Source organism: Thalassophryne amazonica, chromosome 17, assembly GCF_902500255.1.
Source record: "Thalassophryne amazonica chromosome 17, fThaAma1.1, whole genome shotgun sequence".
Classification (NCBI taxonomy): Eukaryota; Metazoa; Chordata; class Actinopteri; order Batrachoidiformes; family Batrachoididae; genus Thalassophryne; species Thalassophryne amazonica.
Genome location: NC_047119.1, coordinates 33,703,349 through 33,717,849, shown reverse-complemented (window position 1 = coordinate 33,717,849; position 14,501 = coordinate 33,703,349). Strand labels below are relative to the sequence as shown.

The following is a 14,501-nucleotide window of genomic DNA, read 5'->3' as shown; positions in this document are numbered from 1 at the left end:
TTTACCATTTTACACAGCTTTAGACAGATTTGTGAACAATATTTGAGATAAATGGGTCTTTTGTGTATATAGAAAATGTTTTAGATCTTTGAGTTCACCTCATGACAAATGGGAGCAAAATCAAAAGTGTTGCCTTTATATTTTTGTTCAGTGTATCTGTATGCCTTCTGGTCATAACAGTATACGTACACACTATCAAACCAGCATTATTATCAATATCCTGACCTCAGTGTCGTCTTCAGTTGTAGCCCTTTCTGTAGTCTGTCACTCACACTGTCGTATGTATGGCTGTGTATGGGCACCACACATAGGTGCATCACAGAATGTACGCTGAGCATCAAGTACACAAGCTGACATATAAGTCGGTCGTCATTCTGTATATAGATTTATGTAGCAGAAATATAACAGGAACCCACACATTAAATTGGGTTAAAGTACTTCTTCATTGTTCAGTGACCTAGTTTGCTTGTTGTGCAGACATTGTCTTTCAGTGTTATTAGTCTTCATACAGATAACACTTTATCAGCACCACATCAATCATCCAACTTTTCTTTTTACCTTTGGTACCAGGCATTTTCGGTTACTGCGCTGCTTCATTTTCTCCTCTTCTTCACAGTCCTCCCCTGGCACTAGCCCTGAATTATTTATTTATTTATTTTATTTTATTTTTTTATGTGCCTAACCTTTTTATGAGCCTAACCTCTCGTCCTAACATCTTCTCTCTAGCCTAACATCCCAGTCATCAGTGGCGCATTTCATGGTGCGTGCCCACCCACTATTTTTTTTTTTAATACGGCAGACCCTCTTCTGAAGCATTTCAAAACCGAGACCAGGCCCACAGGTAACAAATTGGAAACACTGATTTAGGTGCTGCACAGCAGCTGACTTCACAAGCTGCTGTCTGGCAAATCTGTTACGTGGATCATTAAAGTTTAGACCCTCCAAAAATGACAACCGCTTCAACAACGCAGATGTTTGGTGTGACACATGACTTATTGAGGTGTTTTAACATCACCAAAGGATTGCATGAATCGTGACAGTTTCATAAAAAAAGAAAGTTTCATAAAAAAAAAAGTGCAGAGGAGGTGGAGAATAATGTCCGATTTTTATTTTGTTCATAGGAGTCAATAGATTGATAGACAGACAGATGGATAAAAATAAATAAATCAGTCGTTTAATGCACTGTTGAATCGCCTTTCACAAAAAGTTACTCCACAGAAGATGAGGAGCTAGGGAAAGCCACAATGAAAACATTGCGGTTGCGCCGGAATGATTGACATCCAAATTAAATAATTTGGGGTTATTGAAAAACCAAAAAAGAATTCTATTCTGGCTGTGGTTCCTGATGCCTTGGCAGCCATCCAGGCCTATAAAATTCGGGGAAACACTGTTCATGCTGAGGATGTCCCAAGAGATCATATTAAGCACTGATGAATATGTACTTTAAGGATTGTCAACCAGAGAGTGCACAAATAAAGGATGGCAGCAAATGTTTATTTGTATGCGAAGCATCTGAGATGCCTCCTGCGAGGCCTAAATCATCACAGGCAGATGAGCATGTTCTAACATTTTGTCCTGCTGGTTGGTGTGCAACACAAGGACAGGTTTTAACACCGCACACAAGAAAAGAAAAAAAAATCAGAAATACCAAGAAGAGTTCTGATGTCTGCAGATGCTTGGTGCACTGTTACTCAGCCTGCTAGAGTAAATTGATACAAGGACATGCAGGTGGTTGGTGTGACAAAGGAAGATTCAGAGGATTGAGACGGAAATGATTTATCTGCTGGGGTGTCCCCATAAGGGGAGCAGCCAGATGAAGAAGAACTGCTAGTAAATAAAAAAAAAATATATTACAACTAACGTACATGCCTGCATGGCTGTACAGACTATGCATCTTTTTTCTGTTTCTAATTGAGGGTGGCTGAGTAAGATGGGCACATGTACAGTAGTTGCCAGCTGATCTGGTTTCATTGGAAACAGGTGCTTTTAAAATTAGTCAGTAAATATTTGAACATGTTCCCCAACACCTGTATTGATCAAAAGTTAATCACATCATCCAGGGTTCTCCCCAGACAATGCACGGATCACGTGCCATCGTCAGCTGATGTCACGGAGCTCCTCACAAACTTCTCTTGCGATTCTGGCATGTTGGATAGAAAGTCCATTATCTCCTGAATATGTGTTCCGACTTTTTTCCAATGTAAGAAATCCATCTGCGTGTCCAAGACAGCGTCATGGAGACATTCTGTGTGCACGTTTAGGGTGGGACTAAAATGGCATCCTGCGACACAAACTGCAGCATCACCACACGTTAGGATCTAAAATCCGACAGACTCTGGGAAATTGAGAGTTTCAGGTTGATGTGTGTCACCTCCTCTGTAAATCTGAACCTTCACTTTCGAATGAAAGCTCAGAAGACTCGTTTGGGAATTTGTTGTATGTTTGTAACTTCCCTCTGCCTGGTGCTGCTTCTCACCACACACAAAGAATAAAATGTCCACGTGGACTGGTGGAAAACTGATCAGATGACGAGTGGCTCAGGGAAGAACAACCAAACTATTGTTCACCTCCAACAGTTTTACATGTCATAAATTTATAGATACAGGGGGTGCCCCCATCTAGCTGTTTTCATCCTCCTGCCTCCAGTTTCTTATTGTTTCTCAATAAATGAACCCCCTGCATTGCCCTGACATCCTTCCATTTTGCCAGGAACAAATAAAAACCATTGTGTAAAAGATGCTAGATGCTGCTTTATACTCTGGCCTCGACTAAAGCAGAAGGCGGTTATTTATTGATAAAAGCAGTTTCCATTTACTAACCTCCCACCCCCCAAGGTCTGCTGTTTAACAGAATGGAGATGATCCAAAACCACTGATGTGGTCCTCTGTGTGGGGGCAAACTTTGTTTATTATCACATGGTACATCTGTGTGTGCAGAACTTGTTCTAAGCTAAATGCAAGGCTCAACAATCTGAAGTCTCAAAAGTAGAAAAGACCATTTAGTGACTATAATGGGGTGCAAACAAATCATTGCCACCCAGTTTCTATACTTGGCAGCTGCTAGCTTTCTTCCTCAACTTGGCTTTATTTATTTACTCTTTTTTTTTTTTTTTTTTTTTTTTTTTTTTTTAAGGCTGGAGGTTTTACAATACCTTGCAGCTTTTGGAGGAGGTTTGTGTGTGTTTAACAGGAACAGTACTTCCAGAGGGATAGTCATCATCTAACATCTAATGTGATTCAGTATGTTGAGTCAAACATTGGAAGGTCTGCATTCAGTAGCACAATAGGTTTGTTGTTGCATGTTTTAGTGTCTCATAGCAAAAAATAACTATCTGCGGGGGCTTTGATTGGTTTATTGCTAAGTACTGTAGAGTCTGTAATTGTGTTGCATGTTGTTTTTTTGCCTTGTAAATCTCCCTTTGTGAAACACAAAACATTTTCTGCTAAAGGAACTGCTAGCTTTTGTACATAAGGAGGGGAAAAACTGTTGGCTAATAACAAATATTGCTGCATTATAATGCTATGCATTACTGTCTTCAATGGATCAGTCATCTCTGATTAGTTCATTGACTTCATGCTTATCTATGTCTAGTCCTCAGGGCAGCACAGAGATAATGAGGGTTTCTTGTGATTTTTGACGAAAGGTCAATAAAGGTCATGAATTTAAATTGAAATTATTGGGTGCTGAAGAGACATCCAGTGAAGATATAATTTGCTGCTTAATGGATGTTCCTCAAAACAAGAATTCTCAGATAAATTAGACATTTGGCATCAAGACTATTTCACCCCCCACCCCCAACACACACACACACACACTTTTTTTTTTTTACATTAATAATAGATTTTATCTGAAATTTTTACAATTTCATTTTGTATTTCTGACAACTTTACAACAACAACAAAAATGATTGACGTGTTTGAGCTAGTGGATACCTAACTTTTCCTGGGGGGATGTATAAAGGATTGATTGGTGCTTTAAATGGGAAAGACCTGCTGCAGTTTGGCTCACCTCGGACAGTGGGACTGTGTTGCATAAAATGAAGGATGACTTGGTTATAACATAAGTGACAGAAGTACAAAACAAAATTCATCAAATCTGAAATGTTACAGCAGGGGAGTTTCTATAAAGATGCCCATATAAAATTGTGTGGCGTTGTATAGTAGATGCTTAACTTGAAACTTCAATTATGTAACTCAGGCTGCAAACCTCCATTTGTGGACGGATTTCCATCAAAATGTCTTTCTATGTTCCGTTTATTTCGTCATATAAAACCGCAGGGTTCTCCCCAGACAGCGGAATAACGATGCTACGCTGCTGAGTGGTGTCATCTTCCAGTGTTTTAGCGCGAGACGTGGTGGGAATCTGACCATGCGCAAACCCATTTTTTCCACATAAATTTCACATAAACAACTTCAGCTCTTTATTTTATCCTGTTTACATCCAGATTACACAAACCATGACAAAACACAAGCATTACATGAAGCTTGATGATCAGAGGACAGTCTCTGCATTTTTTTTTTTTTTCGTCATGGCAGTGACCACAGCCCATGAAGGGCACTGCGATTGCTGGTCTGTCTTGGGAGAGGGCATGCCGGTGTTGAGCCACCACAGAAGCCAAGATCAGTGCACAGCTGACTTGATCAATGCTGTCTGCCGTGGATCGACCAGATCGGAAGCTAACAGCAATGCTGCAGCCCCTGTGACATGGAACAAGGGAGGCTTTTATGAAAAACAAACAAACAAACAAACAAAAAAATTGGCAGAACGGAAATCGAAATTCCTAAGGTACCGAGACATACTTTCATTCTTTAAGATTTTGGTGCTGGATAGCGGCGTGCGTTATTTCCATTCTTCTATGTTTTAAAGGACACGTCACACTGAAATCATGACATTTCCGAGTGTTTCCAACAGCGTTTCTTTGAGGAAAACATCCCAGTGTGCACTTGAATGGAATGTAGCTGCTAACGTTAATGGAGCCACAGATTAATTGCAAAGTTTACGTGAGTGTGATGTCATGTTTTGATGACTCCTTTTTAAGTGATAACTCTTAGTTTTTATGCAGTCACTGTTAAAACAGCAGCTGCTTTCCACTGTAAGAAAACTTGGTGTGCAGGCACGTCCATTTATCATGAACACAGCCTGTTAGAAACAGTTTGCTAGAGGCTCAGCTTTGTGTACGCTTATAAGTATTGTCATCGATATAACTGTGAAAAATCTAAGGCATACGTTTGTGTAATCACACAGCCTGAAAAACATTGGAGAGGAGCGCGTGCACTGCGGCAGTAAAATACCATCCTGCGATACAGACAGTAGCATCAGCACATGTTAGGATCCAAAATCCGACAGACTCTGAAAAAAGTTAAGAGTTTCGGGGTGAAGTGTGTCGCCCCCTGTCAGTACATCCTCTGTAAATCTGAGCTACCACTTTCAAATGAAAGCTCAGAAGCTTTGTTATTAGATGTTCATTTCAGTCTGTCTGTCAGCCATTGGGATGTTTCTGCTTTTCCTAAAATGTACATCACATGCCGAGAAATTATATTTTCTGGAAATGCAGCTGCTGACTTGTGGAGCAAGAGGGATAATTACTAATGAAATACATCAGCGAACAATAGCATTTGCACGAATAGACTTACAGTCATGAATGCTTTTGATGTGTTGCTGACACAGACATTCAGTAACATGCAACGTGTGCTTGTTTTTGGCTTTTTTTTTTTTTTATTAAGATCTAAGGATAATTTTTGGGGTTATTTTTCCATTCTTCTCAAGTACTTTTTAGTCTGTGTAAATTGGTTTCAGTATCAAATTTAGTTATTTCTTACATTGCAAGTTCATCATTAACACTTATATTTTTTTCGTAGAGCTGCGTATTGTTGCGTACCATCTACGCCGAATTGAGCAGCTCTACGGCCACTTTTAGCAGCTCTATGTCAAGTTTTTGCTCCCTACGCAGCAGTATGCTGAGGGCTACAAGCGTAGGATGGAAAAAATTAAACATGTTTAATTTAATTTATTAAACATGTTTAATTTTTTCAGCGTAGAGCACTGGACACAGAAAATGCGCAGTTTTAAGCAGGTCTGTGCAGCACCGGATTACTGCATGCAAGTCTGTGCAACACGCCGCTCCTGCACACATCCAAAAACTGAGTGTGTGCATCCAGAGTGAATCAGGTGAACATGTTCACACAGCTGCAACGCCTCTGTGTGCTCAGAACAGCTGATCTAATTGATGGACATGTGTGTGCTTAGAACAGGGAATCGAACCTCAACTCAAAAATCCAGAAACAGCAGTTGGTCGCTCTCTCACTCTGTCGCTCTCTCTCTCTCTCCCTCCCTCTCCCTTTTTCGCTCTCTCCCTCACTCTCTCTCTCCCTCTCCCTCTTTCGCTCTCTCGCTCGCTCTCGCTCTCTCTCTCTCTCTCTCTCTCTCTCTCTCTCTCTCTCTCTCTCTGTCTGATCAAACCTGAATAAGCGCTGTGACTCTTTAAAATAAAAGCCTCATTGCTGCATGTTGGTGCGCTCATCAGAGCCCCTGATCGATCAGGTCTGATCAAACCTGAATAAGCGCTGTGACTCTTTAAAATAAAAGTGCAGTTGCTGCATGTTGGTGCGCTCATCAGAGCCCCTGATCGATCAGGTCTGATCAAACCTGAATAAGCGCTGTGACTCTTTAAAATAAAAGTGCAGTTGCTGCATGTTGGTGTGATCATCAGACACCCTGATCAGTCAGGTCTGATCAAATCAGCGGACCTGATCGGAGCAGCTGCACCTTTAAAAGTTTAACGAGTCACAGCGTTTCATTCACAGCAGCCTTTACCACAGCCAGACTCAGCAGCATCTGTACACAATGAAAACCAAGACAAAAAAATTTAAAATAATAATAATGTTAAATGACTCTTTCTAATGTGCACCACACCATGCAGTAGAAAAAAGAGCGCACTTCCACAGAGACAGAAAATAGCAGCTATGGCTACGTGGCAGTATGCAACTGTAAAACCTCATGATAAAGTCGAGAGTTACGAATGTAACTACGGTTCTATGAATTCCGGATGACCGCCAGAGGACGGTGCTTTAGCACCTGGATAACTACATGTGCGCAGCACAGAGGTCGAGAATATATACCAACAAAGTCACGCCATTGGATGTGACCTGGGTGACGTCACTGGTTGTCTTTATATACCAGACGCACCCAGCGCTCGCTTCTTTTCGGAATGAACTCGCAAGACTCTGAGTGACAAGCAACTCTGGCGGTCATCCGGAATTCATAGAACCGTAGTTACATTCATAACTCTCGTTCTATTTCATTCCTCCTGACCGCCAGAGGGCGGTGCTTTAGCACCTGGATGACTTAATACCAGCAAGGTCACGAAGAGTCACACTCACCTCGCATCAGCAGTGGGGAGTGGAGGCAGACAACACCGCCGAAGTCACCGCAGGAGGAGCAGCCACATTCAGTCTGTAATAGCGGGCGAAGGTACAGGACGAAGCCCACGTAGCAGCAGCACAAATATCACTCAAAGGGACATCTCTCAGTGCAGCCCAGGAGGTGGACACCCCTCTGGTGGAATGACACGTAACCTTAGGAGGCTGAAGACCTCTGGACCTGTATACTTGTAAAATGGCATCCACGACCCAATGCGAGAGTCGCTGCTTTGAGACAGCACAGCCTCTTTTGTGATCACTGTAACACACAAACTGGGCATCCGTTTTACGGATCCCGGCAGTCGCACTAATGTACTGCTTCAACATTCGGACAGGACACAGGGAACCTGAAACAGATAATCCTGGATCAGAATGCGGGACATACACAGTCAAGGAAACTGGCTGGTTAACATGAAAAGTTGAAATTCTCTTGGGTAAAAAGGACGGATTAGGCCACAGCGTAACCCCAGATCCGTCAGAATTCCATCGCAAACAGTCCCCAGCGACTGATAGGGCATGGAGCTCTCCCACCCGCTTAGCTGAAGACAGTACAAGTAGAAAGGCAGTCTTCACTGACACCCATTTAAGATCAGCACTTTCAACTGGTTCGAAAGGGGATAAGCTTAAACCCTCCAGGACTAGAGGAAGGTCCCATGAAGGTACGCGTGCAAGCCTTGGAGGCTGCAAACGTAGAGCACCTTTCAAAAAACGACACACTAAGAGGTGTGAACACACTGACTGGCCATCAACGTAGACGTGCCGGGCAGAGATTGCAGCAACATAAACCTTCAAGGTAGTGACAGAAAGTCCTTTCTCCAGCAGTTCTTGTAAATATTTGAGGAGAATAGGCACAGGGCAATGCTCTGGGTCTAACTTTTGTTTCTCACACCCCCGCACAAACAGCTTCCATCTGTTGTCATACAAAGCCCTGGTAGAAGCAGCACGTGAATTAAGGATAGTCTGAACAACAGCCTGGTTACAAGAACTTAACAAGGAGTCCGGCCCCTCAACAGCCACACATACAGTTGAAGGCGTTCTGGGTGAGGGTGCCAAATCCTCCCCTGTAGCTGTGACAACAAATCCTTCCTCTCTGGGAGAGCCCAAGGTTCCCCCTCGAGGAGTTTGTAAATCATGGGAAACCAAATCCTCCCCGGCCAGAATGGAGGCAACCACAGCACCCTGTGGCTGCTCTGATCTATCCTGTGCAGTGTCACATCAGCAGTGGGAGAGGAGGGAAGGCATAAAGGAGGCAATCCAGCCACGGGTGAGCCAGTGGCATCCTGCCCCAGCGGGCTGTCTGGTTCCAAGAGGGAGTACCACCATGGGCAATGTGTCGAGGTGCTTGAAGCGAAAAGGTCCACTTCTGCTACAAGCCATATTTCTGGCCACAGTCATTTGGACCACAATCGGGTTCAGTCTCCACTCTCCCGGTGGTGGTTTCTGTCTGGAGAGTAAATCTGCTGCACTGTTCTGTACGCCGGGCAGATGAACTGCTCTGACACTTTGAAGGCGAGGCAACACCCATAAGAGAAGCTTCCGAGTTTCTGCCAATGAGTGATTGGACCTGGTGCCCCCCTGATGGTTTATGTTATAGACTGTTGACGTGTTGTCCGACCAGACAAGTACATGTCTTCCTCTCAGGGCTGGGAGGAAATGCTTGAGAGGCCCGTCGCAACAGCGCGAAGCTCCAGGATGTTTATGGTTTGGAGTCTCTCCTGAGGACTCCAGACACCCCTCACCATCCTGTGATTCCACATGGCCCCCCCAACCTTTGAGTGGATGCATCTGTAACAACCACCTTCTTGGCGAGAATGGACGGGCCTAGAGGGACACCCTTGCAGATGAAGTCCACGTTCCCCCAGGGGTCTGAGGGTGCAGAAGGCACTGTTGGAGAGTCGTGACAAACCTGTGCTGATGCAAATTTGAGTTGAGGCCTAGTTGTTGATCCAGATCTGTAGGGACATAAGACAGAAGTGCCAAAGGTACCACTAGTGACATTGCAGTCAATTTGCCCATCACCGGAGCAGCAAAACCAAAAGGCAGCATCACAGCCCATTGAATGTGTGAGACGAGACGAATTACATCATCCACTCTCTGCGGGGATGGCGATGCCGTCATAGTCAGGGAGTTGATGGCAATGCCGATGAAGGTTGTTTGTTGACTGGGAACAAGAGAACTCTTTGCAAAGTTCACTGTGAGTCCTAAATGAGAGACATGGTTCAGTAGAAGAGCTGTGTCATTGTGTGCCTGCTCCTGAGTCAGAGCGCAGACAAGCCAATCGTTTAAGTAGGGTAGGATTCTTAATCCAAGAGCTTGCAGTGGGGCTAGTGCTCCAGCCATACATCTGGTAAATGTACGAGGGGCGAGAGAGAGGCCGAAAGGAAGCACCCTGAACTGGTATGCCTGACCTTCGAATGCAAAGCGGAGAAACTGCCTGTGATGAGGTGCCACTGGCACATGGAAATAGGCGTCTTTTAAGTCGACACATGTGAACCAGTCTCCTGGTGTGATAGTTTGAAGGACGTCTACTGTGCGGAGCATGTGAAACTGCAGCACTTTGATATAACGATTCAGCCGTCGGAGATCAAGGATAGGACGAAAGCCGCCATCCTTCTTTGGAACAAGGGAGTAAATTGAATAGAACCCCCTGAGCTGGTCTGAACTGTGAACTGGCTCTGTGGCCCCCTTCTCCAGGAGTTCCAAAATCTCCCGCTGTAGGGCAGCAGACTGCACCGAGTTGGAAACAACAGTCATCCTCACCCCATTGAACTTTGGAGGACGATATCTGAACTGAATTCTGTAACCTTCGAACAAGGTTGAAATGACCCATGGGTCTTGAACTTGAGCCTCCCAGTGGCTGAGTTGATTTCGTGAAAAACGGCTGGGGGCCAAACATTGGCAGTCAGACCCGACCACCTCTGCCTCGCATCCCTGAGGACCTCTGGGCGCGATTACTGGAAGCTCTGTGAAACCGTTCAGTTCTCGGGGGTCTGCCCATAGGCTCCCGAAAGGCAGGCCGCTGGGAGAGCTGGCCCTCAACTGCAAAAGCACGTGCAGCTCTGGGAGTCAGTGGAAGCCTGGATGTAGAGTGAAAAGCTGTAGCACGTCTGACTGGCTGAGGTCTGGAAGACCGGTGTAGGTCAACAAACTGTTGCCGAGATTTACTAGCCTCAACAGCACGCTCCAAAGTTTGTTGGGCCGCAGGTCCAAATACTTGGCCTGGAAGAACCGGCAGCGAACGGAGTGTGCCTCTGCAGGATTCGGACAGGGGGGACTGCGCAAGCCACACCTGACGTCTAGTGATGGTAAGGGTTGACATCAGTCTGCCAAGCTCTCTGGACATATAAGCAAAGGTTTGGAGTGAGGCATCACTAAGACTTTGCATAGCATCATCAACCTCTGCCTCCCTCAAAGACTTTGAGAGGGCAAGGGCTAAATGGGACAGTGAGTTGCCTAGGCGACCGATGCGAGCAGCTATGTCATAGCTTTTGGTGAGGAGGTCATCAGTGACCCTACTCTGAGGATGTGGGCAGTGGGCATCTGGCCGAGCAGCATCAGCTGGAGCCACAACCAGGTTCGCAATAATGCTGTCAACGGCGGGCATACGGTTCAGACCATACTGCGCCGAATCACACATAGAGCTAAGGGCTCTGCAGTCCTGCGATAGATGGGTCAATGATTTGGGGTCTGCCCAACATCGGTGGAGCTCCTCGATATATGGTTGTGAAACTGGAACGTTGAACTCAGGCTTCTGAGTGACTTTGAAAAAGGCACTTGAAGCAGTGGTTTCTGCAGGGGGATTGTTGACCCCAAGCCTGGATAAAGCCAACTGAACAGCTTGCTTGACAAAGGATAGTCCAGGTCTGGTTTGCAGCAGGGACACTGCCTCAGAGGTGTGAGAGCCCACTAATGAATGGCTTGGAGAAAGACCCCTCTCATTCTCATTCTCCACACAGTTTATATCACTTGTCATGTACAAGGAATCAGTCGCAGCAATAGACACGACATCTTCCTCCTGCTGAGTAACTACATTGGTCTGATCAGCCTCATTAGGGACAACAGGAACTGTCACTGCATCCCTAGGCTGTAGATTCAGAAGCAAGGACTTAATCTGAGCAAACTCAGAAGTCAACGTTTCAACCTTTTCAGCCAAAGCATGGTCATGAGTAACCTTCTTAGCAGAATGGGCTCCTGCATGTGGGCGTTTACAACGCTTTGGGTCCTTCCTGGGGCTGGAGGCCAAAGTCGCACTAGATATTACATTTTCCAATGCCGCAAGTCTAGCAGATCTCTCTGCCATTGGCATGCTAGCACAATTAAGGCAGGCATCGCCAGTCAGGGCTTCCCTCAGGTGTCCGATCCCAAGACAGGAGGGGCAAAACATCTGTCCATCATCTGGGCTCAAGGGAGCCAAACAGGTACTACAGCCATGCAGCAAAGGTCCTGTCAACATTGCGGACTGTGTGCAGATGGCTAACGCAAGCCCTGATGGTTACAAATGGAAAGACAAAGCGTGAATCACACGCAGTGTAAATAGTAACACGAGGCACGGAGCGTGAGGCACTCACAGCCGTCGACTTGACATGAGGCATGGAGCGTGAAGCACTCACAGCTTCGACTTGACACGAGGCACAGAGTGTGAAGCACTCACAGCCGCAGACTTGACACGAGGCACGGAGTGTGAAGCACTCACAGCCGCAGACTTGACACGAGGCACGGAGCGTGAAGCACTCCAGCCGCAGAATCGGCACGAGGCACGGAGCGTGAAGCACTCCAGCTGCAGAATTGGCACGAGGCACGGAGCGTGAAGCACTCACAGTGTAAAAGCTAATACAAGGCCCGGAGCGTGAAACACTCACAGCCACAGTAATAACACGATGCACACAGCCAAAAAACTCACAGCCCATGTGCTAAGTCACTTAGAACAACGACGACAACACTAGCTGCTAGCGGAGCTGTTAAACTTAGCAAATGGTGGAAGTGCAGACGAAGTACTTCAAGGAGTGGAAAACACTCACGGCAAGCCCAACACAGTACACTATACTGGTTCTGATACACACACTACCACGTAGTTAACGGGGTTAGTGACACAACTAAACAAATAGCCAGCTTTCATCGAAACAACACAGCTAATGTGCACAGAGGAAAATACCCAGCAGGGCAGCGGCAAAGGCGCGCACCCAGCGTTTAGGAAGGTGTACTCACGACAGGCGTCAGTCAAAGAATACAAAAAACGGTGAAGCCGTGTCTCTCAGCCTCTGGAGGACGTGTGCAGTGCACATAGCTCCAACCGAAGGTGGGTTGCGAGGCTACAAGCGAGAGCGGCAATCGCAGCTAAATGCATTCTCAACCTCTAAGAATGTGAGAATGTAAAAAAGAAGCGAGCGCTGGGTGCGTCTTGTATATAAAGACAACCAGTGACGTCACCCAGGTCACATCCAATGGCGTGACTTTGTTGGTATATATTCTCGACCTCTGTGCTGCGCACATGTAGTTATCCAGGTGCTAAAGCACCGCCCTCTAGCGGTCAGCAGGAATGAAATAGAACCACTGTTTTCCAAGCGCAGCGATGTGTCCTGCACAGCAAGCAGGATGATAAAGAGTTGAATTGGTTTTAAATAGCGGCAAGGACTACACGATCCACTGGACTACACTGTGTGCACACATTAAAAAGTGAACACACGCAGCTGCAAGCAAATGTACGAACACGGAAAAAGGCTGAGTATGTGCGCATTTCGGGCATATTTAAATGAAACACAACGCCACAATATGCAACTGTACGTTTACGCCAGTGTGAAAGGGGCTTTACTGAGGGTGTTTATTGTTGTCATAAAAACAAATCCTATGCCCAGACTTTTTTTTTTTTACACTGAAAATGCTGAAACAGTTGGGATAATGCATTCGTGGGCATTCTCTGCACTTCTCTCCCAGAAATAAATGAAAAAATCGACACAGGACCTTAATAAGAAGATAAGAAAGAACTTTATTAATTCTGAAGAAAATTGTTTGCTGCAGTGGCGAAGCAGTAAACAGTAAACATTGCTTTTTGTTTTCTTCTTTTTTTTTACAGTGAGAACAATGAGTTCTCACCATGAACTATTAATCAACTGTTAAATTAATTGACAATTATTTTAATAAGTAATTGCTTTGTGTCACTTAAAAAAATATTCTCAGATTTCAGTCTCTTAAATGTGAATACTTTCTGGTATATTTTACTGCTTTCTTTACTCCTAGCTGGCAGTAAACTGTCTCTGGATTGTGGACAAAATAAGACATTGTTTTGTATTCTGATACAAATTGAATTGTGATGGGTGCATCATGACTTGTGTTGTATTTTGGAGCTAGTGTATTGTTCTACCCCTAATGTTAATGTGATTGGAGTAAAGGAAGAGTGTATCACGGCATAGCTTTTTACACGTTTGTGGATTGACTTGGTGTTTGTGTTGTGTTGTGTTTGTGCGCCTCTGTTTATCTACAGGTGAGTCGGATACTGTATAGCTTTGCCACAGCATTTCGGAGGTCAGCTAAGAAAGCCGTTCTGTCATCCCAGCAAGCTGCTCCGCTTACCCCTGACAGTGATTTATTTACTTTCACTGTCAGCCTGGAGATCAAGGAGGATGATGGCAAGGGTACCTTCAGGTGGGACACAAAGGCACACACACTTTTTATCATCTTTACGCAATGCTGTAAACAACTAATATGCTTATTCTGTGCTCATAAAATACCATATAGAAGTTTGGAGAAAGAAAAAGCTTTACTGTTAAATTGACAGGAATATAGATTGCTAAAACCCTTCTCCCGCAGAAGACGTGTGTGTAGCGTGTTAGTGGCGACTATTGCTGTGCTGTGCTGGCTTGCATTTGCCACCAACACCGGCAACTACCAGCAGTGTGCGCCACGGGCGGATGATGACTGAGTAGCGTAGCATCACAACAGTCGGGAAGGTGGGTGAAGTCTGCAGCAGAAAGGATCCCCAGTCGTCTTGGACCCCACACCACTGGATTCTTGCCTTGATCTGTCAAAGGTCGTGTAGTGGCTGCTTGTGCACCAGCCTCCCTACATTAAACAAAGTCGAGCACAGGC

The 14,501-nt window shown here is 45.2% G+C and overlaps 1 protein-coding gene and 1 long non-coding RNA gene across 2 annotated transcripts in view; one reads left to right on the top strand and one right to left on the bottom strand.

The window, feature by feature from the left end:
* Window positions 1-14,501, bottom strand: part of LOC117529379 — an 883,736-nt gene that overhangs the window by 392,056 nt on the left and 477,179 nt on the right. The gene's annotated exons all lie outside the window — the stretch shown is intronic.
* LOC117529366 (rab GTPase-activating protein 1) overlaps window positions 1-14,501 on the top strand; it is a 176,219-nt gene that overhangs the window by 39,371 nt on the left and 122,347 nt on the right. Inside the window, 1 exon segment of the mRNA XM_034192126.1 lies at window positions 13,897-14,057. Coding sequence (XP_034048017.1) covers window positions 13,897-14,057 — 161 coding nt within the window.